This window comes from Eublepharis macularius, chromosome 2 (assembly GCF_028583425.1).
Source record: "Eublepharis macularius isolate TG4126 chromosome 2, MPM_Emac_v1.0, whole genome shotgun sequence".
NCBI lineage: Eukaryota > Metazoa > Chordata > Lepidosauria > Squamata > Eublepharidae > Eublepharis > Eublepharis macularius.
The window spans coordinates 15,291,783-15,312,770 of record NC_072791.1 but is presented as its reverse complement, the minus strand read 5'-3'; the positions used below and the strand labels follow the sequence as shown (position 1 = coordinate 15,312,770).

At 44.3% G+C, this 20,988-nt stretch overlaps 1 protein-coding gene and 1 long non-coding RNA gene across 3 annotated transcripts in view; one reads left to right on the top strand and one right to left on the bottom strand.

Annotated features, from left to right (window-relative positions):
* The window catches only part of LOC129323834 (nesprin-2-like), a 256,004-nt gene that overhangs the window by 186,743 nt on the left and 48,273 nt on the right, over positions 1 to 20,988 (bottom strand). The window contains exons 21-28 of one of the 2 annotated variants that reach the window (XM_054970582.1): positions 20,196 to 20,484; positions 19,140 to 19,309; positions 16,894 to 17,194; positions 15,478 to 15,597; positions 14,043 to 14,396; positions 6,842 to 6,982; positions 5,374 to 5,640; positions 2,742 to 2,900 (exon numbers count right to left, since the gene is read on the bottom strand). In XM_054970582.1, the coding sequence (XP_054826557.1) occupies positions 2,742 to 2,900; positions 5,374 to 5,640; positions 6,842 to 6,982; positions 14,043 to 14,396; positions 15,478 to 15,597; positions 16,894 to 17,194; positions 19,140 to 19,309; positions 20,196 to 20,484 (1,801 nt within the window). Of the gene's footprint in view, positions 1 to 2,741; positions 2,901 to 5,373; positions 5,641 to 6,841; positions 6,983 to 14,042; positions 14,397 to 15,477; positions 15,598 to 16,893; positions 17,195 to 19,139; positions 19,310 to 20,195; positions 20,807 to 20,988 lie in introns of those variants that run through there. The other variant, XM_054970583.1, reaches the window with a different exon arrangement.
* Positions 5,328 to 20,409, top strand: LOC129323835 (uncharacterized). The gene is made up of 3 exons (XR_008596493.1): positions 5,328 to 5,415; positions 13,759 to 13,868; positions 20,330 to 20,409. It is a non-coding gene; the product is annotated as an uncharacterized LOC129323835 (long non-coding RNA).

Sequence of the window (20,988 nt, the reverse complement as noted above, 5' to 3'; positions counted from 1 at the left end):
GACCCTGCATTCTAGTATTAAGAGAGAATGAAACTGATAATCTTATAAAACTCTTTCCATGCCCCTCCGTGATCATTTTCCTAAACTAAAAAGCCTCCACAACAGTCATAGCAAAGAAGATGCTCCAACCCTTCGATCACTTTAGCATCCTGTCCTTGTACCCTTTCCAGTGCTATCAAATCTTTTCTTAGATGGGGCAACTCAAATGAAGTGCTTTAAGAAGCCAAATGTGACTGTAACCGACTCCGAACTGTTAATGGTATAAATTTAAGAAAAGCAGGCCTGAGAATTTCTGCAACTTTGTCAGCACAGCTCACTGTCCCTTCCTTGAGAAAGACAAATTATGGCTTCACTGCAAGATTCAGAGCCAAGCTATAAGAGATGAATTACACGAGGATGCACACGTGAAGGGAGTCGCAATGTTAGCCGGGAAGCTGAGTTTTAAAAGAGATCAGAAGGCTCTGTCAATCTCCCCTCTCTACAGAGTCAGCAAAGATTGCTCCTCAGAGGCAGCTCCTCAGTGTCACCTCGCCTTTTTGGAGGCAAAGAGGAAATAAACAAACCCCTGAGCAGCCATATTTCCAGGCTCTGTAGAGAGGAGAAATTGACAGAGCCTTCCGATCTCTTTTAAAACTCAGCTGGAAAAAACAGAACACATTTTTGAAACAATGATTTCTATGGGAAAGTGTATTCTGAGAGCCAAGCTACAAGTGACGCCTTACACAGGTTGGACACTTGTCAGCTTCCCTCAAGTTTTGATGGGAAATGTAGGCATCCTGGTTTTACAGCTTGGCTCTCCATTACAGCTGCAAGACCAGGATGCCTACATTTCCCATTAAAACTTGAGGGAAGCTGACAAGTGTCCAACCTGTGTAAGACGTCACTTGTAGCTTGGCTCTGAGTCCAGAGCTGTCTACATCATGCCTTCGGAGGAAACAAATTGGATGGTTTTAATACAGACATGTAAGGTTCATGTAACTGGTGATATAGAAGGTAGCCACATCCTTAAAAAAACTGAATCTCTCAGATCTGGGTTGCATGAGACTATATTATCTTTCTGAAAGCACTTTGGTGAGAATCTTAGAAAATGTATTTTATCTTTTACATTTATGATAGATGGGATAAGAGATATGTCTACCTTTCTATTTCTAATTTCATTGACATACACTAGCAGTTTTGTATCATTGTGATACATTATTTTACATTTAATCATTTCAAGAGTGATTAGACTGATTTTAAACAAAAATCTTAAAAGATAACATTGAGTGAATTTTGGCAGGGATACAAGGCAGGGATACAAGGTTTTCACTTAACACCTGGATTAAGTAACATTCTGACCTCTTCTCAGAACCAAGCTACCATTGATGCCTGACACAAGGAGGACAAGTGTCAGTTACCCGATTATTACAAGCCAGGGAGCTCACCTGCTGCCGTGCGGCTGAGGCGAGGGCGGAGGGAGGGGGCTGCTTCTGCGCAGGCTTGGGCAAGCGGGAAGGAGCTCTTCAGATGGGGCAGGTCCCGTTCCTGTCATTGGCCCTTCACTCCGTGGCAGGCGAGGCACGGCAAGCTTCTGGCCCCGCCTGCCGCCATGCAGGAAGCTTCCTGAGCTGCCCCGCACCACGCCTGTCCCGCACCTGCCTGCCCAGTCTTTGTGGGCCCTGTCTGCCACCACCTCATTGTCCAGAGGAAGCCTCTGAAGCTCCCTTCCTGCCCTGTCTCGGTTCGGAGAGCCACGTGGGATCCAGCAGGAGGCAGGAACCTCTCAACGACCAGCCAGAAGAAGAAAACGGTTGGGCCAGAAGGGGTGCACCGCTGCCAGCAGAATGGTCTCTACTGTCCCAGCGGTCGGCAGCTATACAAGCTGGCGGCGAAACGGCGTAAGGGGGCATGGAGTGGTGGCAACTGCCAGGGGCTCCCTTGGGCTGGCAGGAGGTGAGCTCCCTGCACCCCACCAGTGCCACCCTGGCTTGTAATAATCATATGTAGTAAATACTAGCAATCTCTATGCAGGCGCTATGCCTCCAACTCTGCAAGTTGGACGGGATTTATGGTGTTTTCTATGTGAATTTCTTGGCAAACTCCAGCCCCCAGTGGCTGGGAAGGAGCTGAGCTGGCAGCAGCAGTCAGACAAGACGCCTACACTTCCCGTCAAAACTTTTGGGAAACTGACACGTGTCCTCCTTGTGTCAGATGTCACTTGCAGCTTGGCTCTCTGTTACAGAGCAGATTGTAAGAGATTGGCTATTAACAGTGCAATCTTAAACAGGGATGCTCCAGACTAAGCCCATTGGTTTCAATTGACTTAGACCAGTGTAAACTCTGCTTAGGATTGCACTGTAAAGAGAACAATCATCTCAGCGCAGCCCTCTGGTTTAGTGGTTAATATGTTTCTTTAGAACAGGCAAAGAGACTCCTGGTTTTGCTCTGTGTCATGACCACACCACAGATTTCATGTAGAAGCATTTATACAAATGTCGTGATTGGTTTAACACATATTATGTGAGTGAATTCTGCAAATGTACAGGCACTGCTGATTGGACAAGTCTTTTTCTTGGGATGGGGCTGATCAGCAGGAAACACAAACTTGCTTATCGTGGGTGGCTGAAACACTCATTGGCATGGGATTGCACTGTGTGGAAGCATCTCCCATGCCTTCGTGTGTATGCTTGTGTTCGTCTGTATAAAGGAATATCAGACAGTTGGAGATTAAAAGTAGATGAGTGAATTTGCTATCCCCGTACCTCTATCTCTCCTAGTTGATCATTCACCAATGCGACATCCAACTCTGCAGTCTGGATTTTCACTTCATTGACCTTTTGTTCCATCTCAGCATATTCTGCAATTGCTTGGGCTTCAGGAAGAGCAAGATCTTTCTGGGCAAATCTTCCCACCGTTGACTCCTGGAAACACAAGGAAGTCATCTCAATTTGAAAGTACAGTGGAGAAAGTAAGGATATGTAAAATGTCATAAGGATACGCCACAGGGTAACTATCCTTCTGCATTCTTCAGGTTCTCCATGTTACATGTAACACTGCTGTGAAGCCCCCCACTGAATTCATGGCTGAGGAAAGATTAGAACCAAGGACTTTCTGTTTTCCAACTATGATACACTATCCATTTTGGAGAACAAAATGGCCTTGGCTAAAAGGAGCGAGAGAAGAAATGAAGAAGCCAAGAGGCTGTCTCAGTGTCTGAGCTATCCACAGACACACGGCCTCGGGAGAACTCAACACAGGGATGCCATTTTCAGTGGCATCCCTGTGTCAGGCCTAATTTATACTTCCATTCGTGGGCTAGCCACCAAGTCTCTATGTCTGTTCACACTAGATGCTCTGCCTCAGGAGCCTATTGACAATATGGGGGCAATAACTCTATCTTACCATGCTGCTATGAGGTAGGAGGGCCTGACTTCAGAACTCACTTATTTGTTCTGTACATCCATTACATCGTATCCCATCCTTCATTCAGTAAACTCAGGGCTACAGACATGCTCCTCCGCTCCCCCATTTTATCTTCACAGTAGCCCTGTGAAGTAGTTCATCAGACTGACCAGGAGTGACTGGCCAAAGGTCTTCTAGAAAAATTTATGGTTGAGTAGGTGTCTGAATTTACGTCTCTTTGGTCCTAGTTTGATACTCTTAACACTAAATTACACTGACTCACAGCATATTAATCTTGTACGTCTTCCTACAGAAACTATGATCTTTGGCAACTACTCCTCAAAATATCACCTATGCAGTACTATTTTTTCCTTTAATTAGCCAATTAACTAAAGAGAAACTGGGGAGTTCTTAAAGTTTCCACCTGGGTCATGAAGTAAATTGGATTAACTTGAGCCAGTCACTCTTTCTAAGCCTAAACCAGGGCTGTTGTGAGGAGAGAAAAACTGAATCACTCGATCCATGAATGCTACCCTTGGAGGAAGGGGTAGGATACAAATGTGAGGAATTCTAATAAATGGATAGGGTGACAGGAGGACCAACTTATTACCTCAGGTGACAACGGCTAGTTTTTGGCTCTTTTATGGAATTTGTACACGGGCTCTTAATTTTGTTTCCACTCTTCAATCTTATTGACCTGTTTAGATAAAATTTCCTACTTGGGCTTTTAAAAGCTGATTGAGCTTCAGTTTAACAACTCTTTGGAGTCTCTCAAAAATGAGCCTTTCTGCTTAAATTGACAAAATTGCTGTAATTGCATTACTGGGGGAAAGATGAAAGTCAGCTGTGATTTTTTTTTCCTGATACATTCAATTTGGTCCTGGAAAGAAAACTCACTCCTTTTTCCCCTTTGATTTTTCTTCATTTTTTTCTCCTATCCTTTAAAAAAAAAACTCTTTGAGGTTAATCCCTTCAACGGCTATTTCATTGACAGCTTAAATGTCCTTCATTGCCTGGAATTCTTCTTTACTTGTAATATCCCAGCAAGATGCCAAGGCAGAATACCAAGCAAACCGCACGAGTCATGCATAAACCACAAGCAAACCAACAGGGAAATCTGCTACTTCATTAACGAAAAGCCAATTTGCTTCGACTTCGGCAAGCTGGTAAATGCAATCATGTTCCAAAGGGCTGCTATCCTAAATGAATGGGTTTGATCTCACAGACGTGTTCTATTAATTGTGGTGTTTTCCCCAGGTTGCAAGGAAGTTTCCCTAGCCCCAGATGCTCCTCTGCTGCATCAGGGGAGATCTCCTTGTGTCAAGAGAAAGCATTGGCATTAGAAGAATATAGGATGTAAGAATGGCATTAGAAGAATGTAGGATTTAACCCAATAGATTTCAAACTTTATGAGGGAATCTGCTATTTTTCTAATGGGGAATGGCCCTTCCCCGAAGCATCCTTCACACAGAATTTTTGAGGCCCAGTTGCCATGTATGGAGGGTTTGCCAGGCAACCAGAAGAATTGGGGGCAGGGACATGAGGGTGAGGCATGCAACGTTAACTACATCCCTAAGTAATTTCCAGGATAAGCCTGGAAGAGATGTAGAGTAGCTCTAGGAATCGCTGGAAACTCTAAGGTTTTACCAAAAAGTTTTCAGCAGTTCCTGGAGCTACCCTATACTTCTGGCTCGTCCCCCGCCACAGAAGTGATGTAGCAAAACATTCAATGTCACTGTTTTTCTTCTTTCTTTCCCGCTGCCACTTGGAGGACTGGTGAGAAATGGAAACTGGGGGCAGGATGTGTGTATACAGTGCTGGTGGGGGAAATAATAATAATAAGAACATTCGATTTATATACCGCCCTTCAGGACAACTTAATGCTCACCGAGAGCAGTGGCTGAGATGAGACGGCTGAAGAGCTGCCAATGATCAGTAACAGCACCAAAGAACGTCGCTCAATGAAGTTGTGCAACAGTAGAAGATTATTACCTTGCTTTCTGGTGACTGACGGGTAGCGGGAGAAGGAACAAGGTCAGCCCCCATTACTTTCCCATTCATTAATGGCAAAGTGGTTTGCGGCACTTCCGACCTCCCGCCTGTTGCTTGCAATTGCTTTTGATAGTCCTGCTGTCGCTGTTGAGGCTTGTCGGCAAGATGATTATCAGCCTGAGCCTGTCTGGACTTCTTCGTCCTCCTTCCCTTCCGACTTGCTGAGTGCTGGCAATTGTCGCTTTCCATCAAGCTGCCTTTTAACCCCTAATGAATGGAAGGAGAAGTCGTGAGAGGAGGAGGGGAGAAGGAAAACTTCTTGGGACAGAAGTTACCAAAATGCCAATTGCTTCTTAATGGAAAGACTTACTATTTCACAAGGAGATAAAATAAGGGGGCTGAAAAGGTGTTGGAGAAAAGCTAATTTATACAGCAACATCACCTGGATGCAAATATCTGGTGGAGACTGGTTACAACTCCTGCAAAGTTATATGAATCTGAAAAGTCTCCTCTCCTGTTCTTGCAAGCCTACCACTCCTCTGTAATACACCCCATGATCTTGCACTGGGGACCATGTTGGACAGACCCTCTTCTCCTTCTCACACTGTTATATCACAGCTTACCATGTGAGGCCGCTGCTAGCCTACTCTCTGTTATACTGCAGAGAGCTAGCCAGGGAATGATACCTGCCAGCACATGAAAACTGCCTTGTACTGAGTCAGACTACCAGTTTATCCAGGTCAAAACTGTCTACTGTGACTGGAAGCAGCTCTCCAGGGTCTCAGGAAGGGATCTTTCTCACCACTTCTTACCTGATCCTTTTAATTGGAGATGCTGGGAATTGAACCTAGGACCTATAGCATGAAAAGAAGATGCTCCACCAGTAGGGTTCCCAGGTGCCCGCTAGTGGTAGGCAAACTTCCGGGGATTTGCTCCCTTGTCCGCTGATCTCCCAGTGATTGGCAGGAGGGGGCAAGCTCCCAGAGGTTGTCCGCCATGAGCAGCACCTCAGAAGCATGCACTGTGTGCGCACTCCCTACCAGCACGGAGACGTAACTTCCAGAAGTGACGTTGTCGAGCTGCCCATGGGAGCGTTCCCGCACTTTGTTTGGGGCCGATTTGAGCATGGGGCTGAATCGGCCCCATGCAGAGTGTGGGAGCTCTTGCATGGGCAGCATGGTGATGTCACTTCCGGAAGTGATGTCATCATGCTAGCTCTGGGGTGCACGTGCACAGGGGACCTCGTGTAGCGCGCAAGGTAAGTGCCAGGGACTCCACCCTCCCAACAGGAGGTGAGGGGTACTTGGCAACCCTATCCACCAGTAAGCTAGGGTCCCTCTCTTCCTCTATAAGTACTGCCTACTTCCAAGTCTACTTGTAAGCCTGGTCAATTCCTCTTCAAGACTGCCGCTGATAAATATTCTAAAAATAAATAACCCAAGTACTAGTGGGGAGATCTTAACATTACCTCAGGTAACAGAGCTGGACCTTCTACAGAGCCAGTGGACACACAGCCCAGCAACGGCTCTTCACTCGTCAGCCATGCCTGGAAATCTTGGGTAGATTCTCTGTCCGTTTGATTTTTCAGTCCATGGGATTGTACCCTCAGCTGACAGGAAAATGAAATAATTAATTCAGCAAAGGTCTACAGACAAGATTTTGAAGGACAATCATATAGATGAGAATGAACAAAATTTGTTGTGTGGAATTTCTTCCCACTAGAACACAAAATGGATATTGGTTCAAAAGTTGGAACAAAGCGGAGGATTTGTTTTCCTCCACCTCCCCATTTTATAAACATAATATTTTTTTCTTCAGACACACAGCCATGGAGGCCAAACCGAAGCTTTTATAGAGGCAGGTCATGTTAATTATTGACATGCGGAAATTATCCTGAGGTAATTTCACTCCTCTGTCTCTGCACAGAGTGGTGTTCATTCCGTCTTTACTCTCATGGCTTTGTTCTAATCGTCTTCCCTCAATTTTCAGTATAACTTCAAAAAGCAGAACCCATGGAATAAATAGAGAACACTCAAACATTTTCTCCAAAAAAGGGAAGGGGACAGGATCCTCTTTCTAAAAAAGCCTAAAAACTAGTTTTTCTTGTTTCTCTGGCAACACATGGATGTACTTTTCTGGGAACCCTGAGCCAAAGAAATACAAAAATGTGTTTTTAAAAGGGCTCTAAAAAATATCACAAAGGTTTATTAATTCCAGGGACAATGAGCAAAACATGGCCGGAGGGGGGGGGGGCTCCCAATTGTACAAACCTCTCAGTTCTCCCATAGTTCTCCCAGAGATCAGGTTTTGATCCAAAAAGTCATCCAAGGGTGGAGGAGCAAGATTCACTTGTAAAATCCATCCTTATTGGATTTCATGTCCATCCCTAGTATTTACTGTATCAGGAAGAATTTTAATTTTCAGTCGATATCCCTGACGTAGTGCATAGTGAGCTCTAGAGTGCAAGCCAAAAACAGAATCCAGAGGCCTTTTGGCCCTTGGCCCTTAGCCACAGCTTGCAGTCCAGGGCCTGCATTAGCCAGCCCATTATTTAAATTGGTTGTCTTTTATTTTGGAAATTTCTATGAGCTGCTTCAGATTCTTCTCTGAAGAAAAAGCAGCCTAGAAATGCCCTTGCAAATAAATAAATAAAGTTTCTCCCGTCAGTTTCCATCCTACAAATGCACGCATAACAGGGCTAGATCTCCACAGCTAAATACAGAGGCTGGTTAACTGAAGGAAGTCCTTTTACCGCTTTACTACACCAGACTATGTATTTCGTGTTCTGCATTTTTTTTTTACATCTGTTAAAACAAGAGTAAGCACAAAGCTACTGCAACATGTTGAACAGGTCTGGAGAGAACTACAGCATTTAGGAGCAAGCAACACCCAGTCCTAAAGTTCAGGTGAACTTTTAATCAGTGCTTTTTGTCTAAAAAAAGAAATGTCAGTACTCATGATGGTTTCCCTGCAGCCCAAACCCCAAATGCCAAGCGGTGCCAGAACTCTGCAAAGAGGTGCTGGAATTCTGTTCCAGCGATTTCCCCCTGAAAAAAAACCCCCTGCTTTTAATTAACCAGAATTGTGGGTTTCCAGAGTCACCTGGGCTCAGGAGCACATGGTCTGCAGCTGCTAGAGGAGGTAAGGGCTTTTTGCCTTTCTTGGCTGTGGTGGGTTAAGCTGAGAAGCTAAGGGTGGTCCTCTCTAGCTTTGGGGCTTTTTGTGTGTAGTTTTGTGTTGATTTGAGTGTAGTTTTGAGGCTGAGTGTGTTTGGGCTTGATTGTGTTTGAGGGTGAGTGTGTTTGTAAGGCTGCTGGGGGTTGCTGGAGTACAAGCCACACACCCCTTTGTGCTCACCTCCTGTGCTTAGCAGGAAGTGACCTTTTGCATTGAAAAGGCAACTGCTGGGCAGGGGCGCGAGCCTTTGGTGCGAGCCGAAGGGCGAGAGCTAAAGGGCTCTTGGCCTGTGGCTCTTAGCCGGGGGATCATAGCCGTTTTCTTTCCTCTTAGTGTGTTATTCCTAAAACAAAATAATGAAGTCAGAATGCCAGCAGGGGGTTGGGGGCTTTCCAGTGTATTGCACTGAGTGTCACATGTATGACTATCTGCCTTCTGGTCAGAAGTCCTGGATGTGTGCTCGCTGCAAGGAGCTCCTGGTTCTCAGGGAACGAGTACGTACCCTTGAGGCCAAGGTGGCTGACCTGGAGAAGCGGAGACAGTTAGATAGGCACGAGGACAAGATTCTCAGGGACAGGACAGATGTGTCCCACTCTAAAAATGGCAGCGTTCTTGTTGTCAAGGAGAATGAGGATCTTGTGGAATCAGGGCACCGTATTGAGGATAAGGGGAACATGCCCTCAGAAGGGACCTCTTCTTCAGTTGGTGAGCAGGTTTCCTTTCGCATCAAGGAACCATCCCTGGGTGGGGCGGGAGGGAGGCTCTTGGTAGTTGGTGATTCGATCCTTAGACAAGTAGATAGCTGGGTGGCACAACCGCGTTCTGACCGTATGGTGACTTGCCTGCCTGGTGCGAAGGTAGCGGACATTACGCGTGTTATAGATAGGCTGGTAGATAGTGCTGGGGAAGAGTCAGCGGTCGTGGTCCATGTTGGAACCAACGATGTTGGGAAATGCAGTCGTGAGGTCTTGGAACAAAAATTTAGGCTGTTAGGCAGGAGACTCAAGGCCAGGACCTCCAAGGTAGCCTTCTCAGAAGTGCTACCTGTTCCACGCGCAGGGCCAGAGAGACAAACGCAGATCAGGAGTCTCAATGCGTGGATGAGACGATGGTGTAGGGAGGAAGGGTTCAAGTTTGTTAGGCACTGGGATTCTTTTTGGGACAAGCGGGAGCTGTACAAGAGAGACGGTCTCCACTTGTCCCGAGAAGGAACCCGGCTGCTGGCACTTAAAATCAAAAAGGTGGCAGAGCAGTTTTTAAACTAAATGCTAGGGGAAAGCCGACAAGAGATAAAGTGTCTCTGGTTCAGGATGGTTCATCTCAGAGAGATGAAGGGCTAGGTATAACACTTCTACAGGGAGATAGATTAGAGTTGTCAACTGAGATGGAGACAAACAGTGCAGATGACCTAACTACGTCTCGAGGCAAAGTGTGCCGGGGAAGTTACAGGTGTTTATATACAAATGCTACAAGTGTCCGAGGTAAAATTGGGGAGCTGGAATGTTTAGTGTTGGGCGAATCCATAGACATTGTGGGCATATCAGAAACTTGGTGGGATGAGGAAAATCAGTGGGACACGGTGATTCCTGGATATAAATTATATTGGAAGGATAGGGAGGGAAGGGTTGGTGGTGGGGTGGCTCTATATGTCAGAGAAGGTATACATTCCAGTAAGATTGAGAAGGTAACTGAATTAGATTCGCTTCTGGAAATGCTATGGGTTGAAATTACGGGCCCAAATGGAAACTTAACTGTGGGAGTTTGTTATCGCCCTCCAGATCAGAAAATAGAGGAGGATTATAAAATGATGACAGGATTAAAGATGGCTGCTAAACAAAAAAACTGTGTTGTAATGGGTGATTTTAACTACCCACACATTGACTGGGCCAATGGGTGTTCGAATCGGGGGAGAGAAAGTGAGTTTCTAGACTGTCTCAATGACTGTGCTATGGAACAGATGGTTACAGAACCTACTAGGGGAGAGGTGATCCTGGATTTGGTCCTCAGTAATGCTGAAGACCTGGTGAGAGATGTAAATGTGATTGCACCACTTGGGAACAGTGACCATAATGTTATTGAGTACAACATATATATAAATAGGAAATTGCCAAATAAGACCAACACAGCCATGTTTAACTTCAAAAGGGGTAACTTTTCTGAGATGAGGGGGTACGTGAAGAAGAAACTGAAAGGGAAAGTAAAAAAGGTCAAAACACTTGGGGAATCTTGGAGACTATTTAAAACTACAATCCTGGAAGCTCAAATTAAATATATACCGCTGGTTAGGAAAGGCACAAATAGGTTTAGGAAAAGGCCAGCATGGTTAACAAGCAATGTAATAGAAGCTGTAAAAGGTAAAAAGGATTCTTTTAGGCAGTGGAAAACTAGTCGGAGTGAGGTTGATAAAAAGGAGCATAAGCTGTGGCAAAAAAAGTGCAAGTCTGTGATCAGACAGGCAAAAAGGGAATATGAGGAGCATATTGCAAAGAACATAAAGAAAAACAATAAACAATTCTTTAAATATATTAGAAGTAGGAAACCAGCTAGGGAGGCCGTGGGGCCCTTGGATGACCAAGGCGTAAAAGGATTACTAAAGGGTGATAGGGAAATGGCCGAGAAGCTGAATGCGTTCTTTGCTTCTGTCTTCACTGTGGAAGATAAGAAGTGCATGCCCACTCCGGAAGCACTGACTTTGGGAGGGGTTTTGAAAGACCTGAGTCACATTGAGGTGACGAGAGAGGAGGTTATGCGACTGCTAGATAATTTAAAAACTGATAAATCACCGGGCCCAGATGGCATACATCCAAGAGTTCTGAAAGAACTCAAGTGTGAACTTGTAGATCTCCTCACAAAAATATGTAATCTGTCATTAAACTCTGCATCTGTTCCTGAGGACTGGAAGGTAGCTAATGTTGTCCCCATCTTTAAAAAAGGTTCCAGGGGAGATCCGGGAAATTACAGGCCAGTCAGCCTGACGTCAATACCGGGTAAGTTGGTGGAAACTATTATCAAAAATAAAATTAGTGGTCACATTGATGACCAAAAGCTGATGAGGAAAACTCAGCATGGGTTCTGTAAGGGAAGATCTTGTCTCACCAATCTGTTAGAGTTCTTTGAGGGAGTGAACAAACAAGTGGACAAGGGAGACCCGATAGATATTGTTTATCTTGACTTCCAGAAAGCTTTTGACAAAGTTCCTCATCAAAGGCTCCTAAGTAAGCTCAGTAGCTATGGGATAAAGGGCCAAGTCCTCTTGTGGATCGAAAACTGGCTAATTAATAGGAAACAGAGAGTGAGCATAAACGGGCACTTCTCACAGTGGAGGGTGGTGAGCAGTGGGGTGCCACAGGGGTCGGTATTGGGTCCAATGCTTTTTAACTTGTTTATTAATGATTTGGAATTGGGATTAAGCAGTGAAGTGGCTAAATTTGCAGATGACACGAAATTGTTCAGGGTGGTGAAAGCCAGAGAGGATTGTGAGGCACTCCAAAGGGATCTGTCGAGGCTAGAAGAGTGGGCATCCATGTGGCAAATGAGGTTCAATGTAGCCAAGTGCAAAGTAATGCACATTGGAACCAAAAATCCAAAATATAAATACAAGTTGATGGGGTCTGAACTGGCGGAGACTGACCAAGAGAGAGATCTTGGAGTCATGATAGATAACTCACTAAAAACGTCAGCACAGTGTGCGACTGCCATAAAAAAAGCTAATGCTATGCTAGGGGTTATTAGGAAAGGGATTGAAAACAAATCAGCCGGTATCATAATGCCTCTGTATAAATCGATGGTGAGGCCTCATTTGGAGTACTGTGTACAGTTCTGGTCGCCACACCTTAAAAAAGATATCATAGCACTGGAAAAAGTACAGAGAAGGGCAACTAAAATGATTAAAGGGTTGGAACACTTTCCCTATGAGGAAAGATTGAGGCGCTTGGGGCTCTTTAGCCTGGAGAAAAGACGACTGAGGGGAGACATGATAGAGGTTTACAAGATAATGCACGGGTTAGAGAAGGTCGAGAAAGATGTGTTTTTCTCCCTTTCTCACAATACAAGAACTCGTGGGCACTCTATGAAATTATTGAGCAGTCGGGTTAGAACAGATAGAAGAAAATACTACTTTACACAAAGGGTGATAAACACATGGAATTCGTTGCCACAGGAGGTGGTGGCAGCTACAAGCATTGCCAGCTTCAAGAGGGGACTGGACAAATATATGGAGCAGAGGTCCATCAGTGGCTATTAGCCACAGGAGATAGATGGTATTCTCTTTGTGGGGAGGTGGTGCTCTGTTGTCTTGGTGCTGGAAGGAAGGCAGTGGGAGGGCTTCTGGTGTCCTGGCCTCACTGACAGTCCTTTAGATGGCACTGGATTTCTAGCCACTGTGTGTGACAGAATGTTGGACTGGATGGGCCACTGGCCTGATCCAACATGGCTTTGCTTATGTTCTTATGTTCTTATGTTCATATGGAAGATCCATTTTGAACAGCCATGAATAGCCTGAGATGGATCCAAGGATAAAATACATTTCTGCGGATATGCTCTGAAGGGGAGAACAGATGCACTTTCTCTGTGGTACCCCCATTATGGAGTGGCCTACTTGAGGAGGTCAGGAAAGCTCCCCCTCTCTTGACTTTCTGAAAACTATGCAAGACTATGAGCAGAACCACAAGTGACAAAAGGCACAGGTTGGACACTTGTCTGCTTCCCTCAAGTTTTGATGGGAAATGTAGGCATCCTGGTCTTGCAGCTTGGCTCTCCGACTGCTGTCCAATGGACTTTTCAACTGTCACTTGTCCAACATTCCACCAAGCTGCCTACATTTCCCGCCAAAACTTGAGGGAAGCTGACAAGTGTCCAACCTGTGTCAGGCATCACTTGTCGTTCTGCTCTGAATTATTCAGGAGGGCGTTCTACTCAGATTATAAGGCCGTTTCATAAGTAATAGCCTTGGTAAGGGACAGGGACTATAGACTAGACTACTGGGTACTGTCTGCTGATGTAGATATGTTCCTACAGGGTAGTCTGACTTTACTTAAAATGTCATGTTAATTACTTATGTTTTAACTTCAGAAAGGTTTCATCTATGTGTTTGGCTTTCTGCTAGTTTTTCAGATTTGCCGCTATCATAAACTATTGTATCTGTTTTCACTGAATGTTCTTTGCATTGTGAATTGTCTTAGCTATTGATTATATTGTATTCACTTACAGTCTGTAATTGGCCTTGGATCTCAGTGAGAAAAGCGGACTATAACTAAACAACAACAGCAATAATAATGCATATCTTGGCAGCCAGAAGTCAGCCACTTGGAACTCAGCAGGTACATTTATCAGTGAAGTAACAGCTGATACAGATTCATGTTAGGGAAAATAGAGGGCACACTTGCAAGCTGATGAAAAATAAACATGGCAAGAGCTTGGGGTAAAGCCATGGTTTGATTTCCTTTTCATGGGGGGGGGCCAATCTAAGGCTGCACCTGCCCCATAGCACTTACCGATCTTTCCTGCCGTTCGTCAAGGTTTTCTTCCAGACTGCTATCTTTAGTAGCACTGGGAATATGAGAAATAGCTAGTTTGTCTGTGAGCCTCATTTCATCTATCTTCTCTTGGGTCTGCATTTTATCAGAAGATCTGTTTTGTTCGAACGCATCAGTATGGATATTCCTGGCCTCTTGCTCTGTACATTCATGTTTAATTTTGAGACGTTTCTTGTGTTTATGTTGAGGTGTACCCATCCCATCCTTAGTAAACTTCCGTTCCAGTGGGGAGGGCTTCTGCTTGACAGATTCTACTAAAGCTAGAATCTCCTGTAACGTATGTTCCATTTGGCAAAGAAGATCTTGCTGTACCTTTCAGTGAAGAAAAAAAATTGTAAGACATCTGAGGCTATCAAAGGGGCTTACTTCCACAAAGCCCATGATAATTCAGAAAGTGCATAAATAAAATCATTATAATAAAAGATCTTCTTGACAGCAACAGAAGGTTGCAAAGAAGTATTTCCCTGATTATATCAGGTTAATTACTTATGCTTTAATCCAGAAAGGTTTCTTCTGTGTGTTCAGCTTTCTGCTATTTTCATATTTGCAGCTGCCATACCCTATTGTATCTGTTTTCATTGATCGTATTGCATTTTTACTCTGTGAAGGTCCTAGCTATTGATTATAGTGTATTCACTTGTAGTTTGTAATCAACCTTGGATCTCAGTGAGAAAGGTGGACTATAAATAAATAATAGTGGTGGAGAGTGCCCTCAAGTCATAGCTGACTTACGGCGACCCCTGATGGGATTTTCAGGGCAAAAGTCTAAAAGAGGTGGTTTGCCATTGCCTGCCTCTGAAACCCTGGTCTTTGTTCGAGGTCTCCCATCCAATTCCTAACCAAGGCTGACACCCTGCTTAGCTTCTGAGATCTGATGAGATCAGGCTCACCCGGGCTATCCAGGTCAGGGCAAACAATAATAATAATAATAAACTAATAATTATTATTATATTGCATTTTCTAATGATTGAAACTACTTGAATGGCTAAAGATAACAAATGAGCTTCAGTGTTGACTGATATGGTGCAGTTGGATACCCCGAAAGATAATGTTTGAAAAGAGTTAGTGAACCAGATTATTAGTCCATGTAAATCAGCTCTGCCTTTTACTGGTAGCAGCTCTCCAAAGAGTCAAGCGGGAGGCCCTTCTCAGCTCTGCACTGATCTAAGACATATATCATGTCTGCTAAGACATGATATATGTCTTATTGTTGATCTAAGACATATATACATTCCGCCTTGGCACACATTTCCCTACTGTCATGTGAAAACTCAGGCAAGGACTTGTGTGGTGCTGAGCAGAGGTGAGAGAGAGGCAACTCTTCTCCTTTCCTCTTCAAGGATGCTCCAACCCTAATTAAGCAGCTAAACCCATTTTAAAAAGTTCTCCTGACCTGCTTTTGCTCCCTGTCAGAAGGCTCTAAGAGTTCCTTCAGCGTCACCCGCAGGCGCACAGTGAGTTCTTCGCAGCGTTGGTGTTCTTCAGCATGGCCTTCCAAGACTTTTGCCATGTTCTGGAATTCATGAAGTTTTAAAATGTTAATGCAAGTCATCTGCACCCAGAAGAATCCTCTCTAGCTATCGCACATTACTAAGTGACAGAATAATTGCATCCAGTTGTTTTGGGTGTTCACCATGACGCAAAAGCTCCTTTCCTTGAAAACGTATTGTATCCTGCAGCCTCCACTAGGCAAATTTCTGTGTCCAGGGCACAAATGTCAAGGGGCAAAGCATCCCTGCCCTCTTCCCTATGCACAATAGTGGCAAAGGAAAAATACTATTTATTAATATTAACATAATAACATTCGATTTATATACCGCCCTTCAGGACAACTTCATGCCCACTCAGAGCGGTTTACAAAGTATGTCGTTATTATCCCCACAACAAAACACCCTGTGAGGTGGGTGGGGCTGAGAGAGGTCCAGAGAACTGTGACTAGCCCAAGGTTACCCAACTGGCTTCAGGTGGAGAAGTGGCGAATCAAACCTGGCTCTCCAGATCAGAGTCCTGCCGCTCTTAACCACTACACCAACCACTACACCAAACTTGCTCTCAACTTAGGTATTTGTATGCCATTTTTCTCCATAAAGGAGACCCAAAGTAGCTTACATCATTCTCCTGTCCTCCGTCTTTCCTCACAATGAAAATCCTTTGAGGCAGGTTAGGCTGAGAGAGTGATCAAACCAAGACCACCCTTCTATGGCAGGGTGAAGATTCGAACCTGTGTCTTTCAGATCCTAGCCTGAGACACTCACTACTACACCAGACTGTCTCTCACAATATGCTACAGAGGTTGGGGCTACACGATAAGGAACAAACTCCCAAGGGAACAGACACCAGCAATGTGCAATACACCCGGTTCCATCCACCACTGGTCCCAACAATCAGGGCTTTTTTTCAGCTGGAACGCGGTGGAACGGAGTTCCAGAACCTCTTGAAAATGGTGACATGGCTGGTGGCCCCGCCCCCTGATCTCCAGACAGAGGGGAGTTTAGATTGCTCTCACCGCCGCTCAGCCTGGAGATCAGGGGGCAGGGCCACCAGCCATGTGACCATTTTCACTGCGGGCGATTTAAACTTTTAAAAACTCCCCCCTTGTTCCAGCTGACCCAAAGGGACGTCATTGGTCCTGGGAGCGTGCGCGCACTTTGCATGCGCACATGTGGTACCAGGGGCACCACCTCCCGCCAAGAGTTGCCCCCCTGTACTGGCAACCTACTGAGTTCCACCACCTCTTTTCCTAGCAAAAAAGCCCTGCCAACCATCAATTCTAACCCCTACCCCACACTTGCTCTCCCATGGTACTGACCTGCAGCTGGCTAAGGAGACTTTCATGGAGATGTTCTAACACCATCCGTGACTCTTCTGTGTCATCAGCCCCCAACTGGGAATTGCGCCGGATTTCTATTTCATTCAAAAGGATGCTTAAGCCTTCTGCTCCCTGCAGGAGTTCAGTATAATTTCTTAATTGAGTGTGTGTCTCCGGTGAGCAGGGTTGATGATCGAGACTTAATTCCTGCGTCTGCTGCCCCAGTTCACACAGCGCTGCCGTGACATCTTCCTCTCTTTGCCTGTCTTGTTCCATTTGACGCTTGAGTTGCTCTTGATGCCTGAAATGGTTGAACGGAGAATTCAATACCGATTTAGCAGCTCACCATTTTTACGAAACAGAACTTTTGGGCTATGTGAACAGAGACAGGAAAGAATCTCGTGGCACCTCGAAGGCTGACAGATCTATCATGGGGAAAGTTCTAGAGCTCGGGTTGCCAACAGGCCTGGAAAAAAAATGTCCTGTCCTTTTAATAGAGGACTAATATGTCAACATGGGCAGCGGACGCTTCCCATGGCATGGAGGTGAACAACATTACCTGGTAAAGAGCATCTCATTATGCCTCTATTAAAAGGACAAGATGTTTTTCTCCAGGCCATCTGGCAACCTTATCTAGAGTCTGCCAAATGTTGCAATGGGTATCTTACATTGGCATGCATTTATTTATTTACTTCATGTGTTCACATCTGCATCTCGTTTCTCCTCCAAGGACCTCTGATATCTTGCGGCATCCCAACACTCTTGCAGAGTAAATTAGGCAGAAAGAGACAGCAACTTGTCCAGGACTTCACCATTTCACATATGGTTGCTGATTTGTACTCAGGACTCCCTTTCCAAAAACTACTACACCGGTTCTCCGTCTGTTTTATAAACCTCTGTCACGTCCCACCTTAGAGCCAAAACACACGTTAAGAAATACCTAGGTTCAGCACGTGTTCTCTTACCTCAAGGTTTGCCGGGATCTGTAGGCTTCCTGGAAGCTTAAAGTTTAGCATTTACAGAGCGCCTGTATTTTAAGCTTTAAGCTTCCAGGACGCCTTTAAGCTTCCAGGACGCCTACAGATCCTTTAAGCTTCCAGGACTTTAAGCTTCCAGGACGTCTACAGATCTTTAAGCTTCCAGGACGCCTACAGATCCCGGCAAACCTTGAGGTAAGAGAACACGTGCTGAACCTAGGTTTTTCTTAACGTGTGTTTTGGCTCTCATCTTTTTTTTAAAAATAAACTAAAAAATTCCAAACGCCTTAGCTTTTCCTTGTAAGGAAGAGAGTAGAGGGGAAAACAGATAAGGACCGAGAGAGGCTCTTCCTTCCTCCCACTTCCCTGTCTGCGGCTACTGCTACTGCCTCAACAAGGAAATAGGATGAAGAGATGCAAACGATTTTCAAGCTCAGGTTTCAGTTGAATCCGAAAAATATGCTATTAAATATTCTACCAGGTAGTGTTACAAAAGAACAGGGAGAACTCTTCAAGTATATGGTGACAGCAGCAAGAGTACTCTATGTAGCAAAATGGAAGACAGAATCTTGCCCTGATATGAATAGACAAACTGTAGGAATATGTATCGATGGCTAAATTAACTTCCTATGTCCATAACAGACCAATATCGGAATTCCAGAAAAAGTGGACAAATTTCTTTGATTACGTACCTCGAAGCTAAGAAAAACTAAGAATAGTTAATACGGAAATAGAGTAATCATAACATAGAGACCATAAAAAATGTTGAGTATAAAATACGGAAGAGATGACTGATTAAAAACTATTGATATTAAAGTTTAGGTATCAAGTTGAGGGAGAAGAGAACTGTTACATAAGCTAGTTGTGTTGTCACATATTTTGAACATATTTTTTGTTGTAGCTTAAATGTAGCGCTTTGTATTCTGTATAAGTTTCTATGCACATTCTATTGTCATTTCTTTTTTTTTCCAAATAAAACTTTATTCAACAAGGAAAGAGGATGGTGGGGGAGGAGAGAGGACGGTATGAGAGGAGTTCTTCAACTTGAGTTACACTATTGATCTGGAAAAGAACTCAGGGTTGTAAAGCTCGCTTAGCTGAAGGCAGGCATTAAGTTGTCGAAATTCATATTCCAAATCCTGAGAAGAGAACCTGTAAGCATGTAAAAAACTAGATCCGAAAACAAACAGTGTATGCCTAAGAAAACCTAACTACGGAGCTGACCAGACTTGGTAATTTCATGCTGTTTCCTCGTAAAGTCTGTGTTACCTCAGATATTCAGTGGCCAGATGAATTGCACCTTCCCACTGATTTCGGATGTCAGAAGCCATTTGCTGAACAGCCAATGCCTTGCTCCTGTCACTGGTCTTCAAATGTTCCCCGAGAGCGGTGACATTTTGTAGTTTAGCGTCACCCTCGTCTTTCAGCGATACAATTTCCTGCGTTATAAGAAATGGCTTGAGGGCAACTGATTTCACACACTGATCATAGTCATCCCCATGAGACGTTATCTTGATGTACCCCATAAACATTCACACACGAATGCGTATACGCCAGACCTTTCATTCTGCCACTCAGCCAAGAAAGCTGAACTGTGATATTATGGGTCAGAAAGGGAGCTACATATTAACTCATGAAACCAATTCTTTGACTGATTTCACAACATGTTAAAAGGAGAAATCAGAGGATAAGATGGTGAACTCAACTATGACCACAACCTAGCTTTTCAGAAATCGAAATGGGAAAATTTAGCAAAGGTTATTCCTTTCACAAAAGAAGCTGATAGATTGTATTTGTTGACCAACCACTTCTTTTCTGCCATCCTCTCCACAAACTAATAGCATCTCTCTCTTCCTTGATCTTGAGTGCCTTGAAGGACCAACTTCAATATTAGATGTAGAAATGAAAGTAGCCACGGCTATTTCAGATTCAATTGGTGCTGGGAGTTGCTAGGCACTTCCTATGATTTCTCCTTCTCCATTTCTAGTAAGCACAGTCCACTAGTATATCATGTATGCAACGGAACCACTTTTTCAAGGATATCACTGTGAGAGGATATCACTAGAGCAATACTTTGCTGTATTACTCTCTTGCTGTATGCTTTTATCTTGCTCTCACGGCATTAAATTTTATTTACTGCATTGTTTAGCAGGTCATGTTTAACACTTACGCTTTGTTTCAGATTTCTGCAATCCCAGTCCTATTATTTTGTTTATTAGATGTCTGCTCATTATATTGATTGTACTGACTGACATGGAATCTGCCTTGAGTCTCAGTGAGAAAGGTAGACCATGAACAAACAAACAAATAAAAATGTTCCAGTACCTTTATCTGGCATAATCTTTCCTCCAATGGTATCTTGGCTTCCTCAGATCTCAGCCCAAAGACTGAATCTTTCACTTTTTGCACCCATAAGAACGTGCTCTGGGCAAGTTCCTCAAAGTTCTTTTCTTCCGCAGAAAGCGCTTGAAAAGCTCCGATATTTTTACGTACATGGCTGAGTAACGTCTTGTACCTCTCGACCAGCTCTGTGGATTCTAGCACCATTTCATCGCTCGAAAATCCAGACTGCCCCAAAGAATTTGCCAGCCAAGCCAAAGAATCAAATGACTCTCTGGGGAAAAAGCAAGAAATACCCTTCAAAATCATATTGTTTATTAATTTGGCATATAAAGGGAGCATGATTCGAGGCCCTAATCCAGTTGCCCCCACCTTCTGATATTAGGCAGGTGGCAACCCGAGAGAGACCCTTCTCAATCATGGCAACAAAACTCCGTAACTCTCTCCCAAGGGGAATAATCTGTCCCCTTCTATTGTTGATTGATGTTCCTTCCTGTCCAATGTTTTAATTGTTGTTTGTTCTTTGTGTACTGTTCTTGTTGGTTTTAATGGTTTTTAAGATGTGATTTTATTATGTATGTTTAGAATTTATTAGCTGCCTTGAAGGCCATTTTGAGGGTAGAAAGTGTTGCCAAGTAGGCCCCCTCCCCTGCTTTAAAGCCTGCCATGAACTGTGTTAAAGTTTCCTGCGTTACTGTTTCACTGCTGCACAAAGATTGCTTTGCACGTGTGTGCTCTAATACACGTGTCAGTTTCCTGCCTGCGTGTCAATTACCTT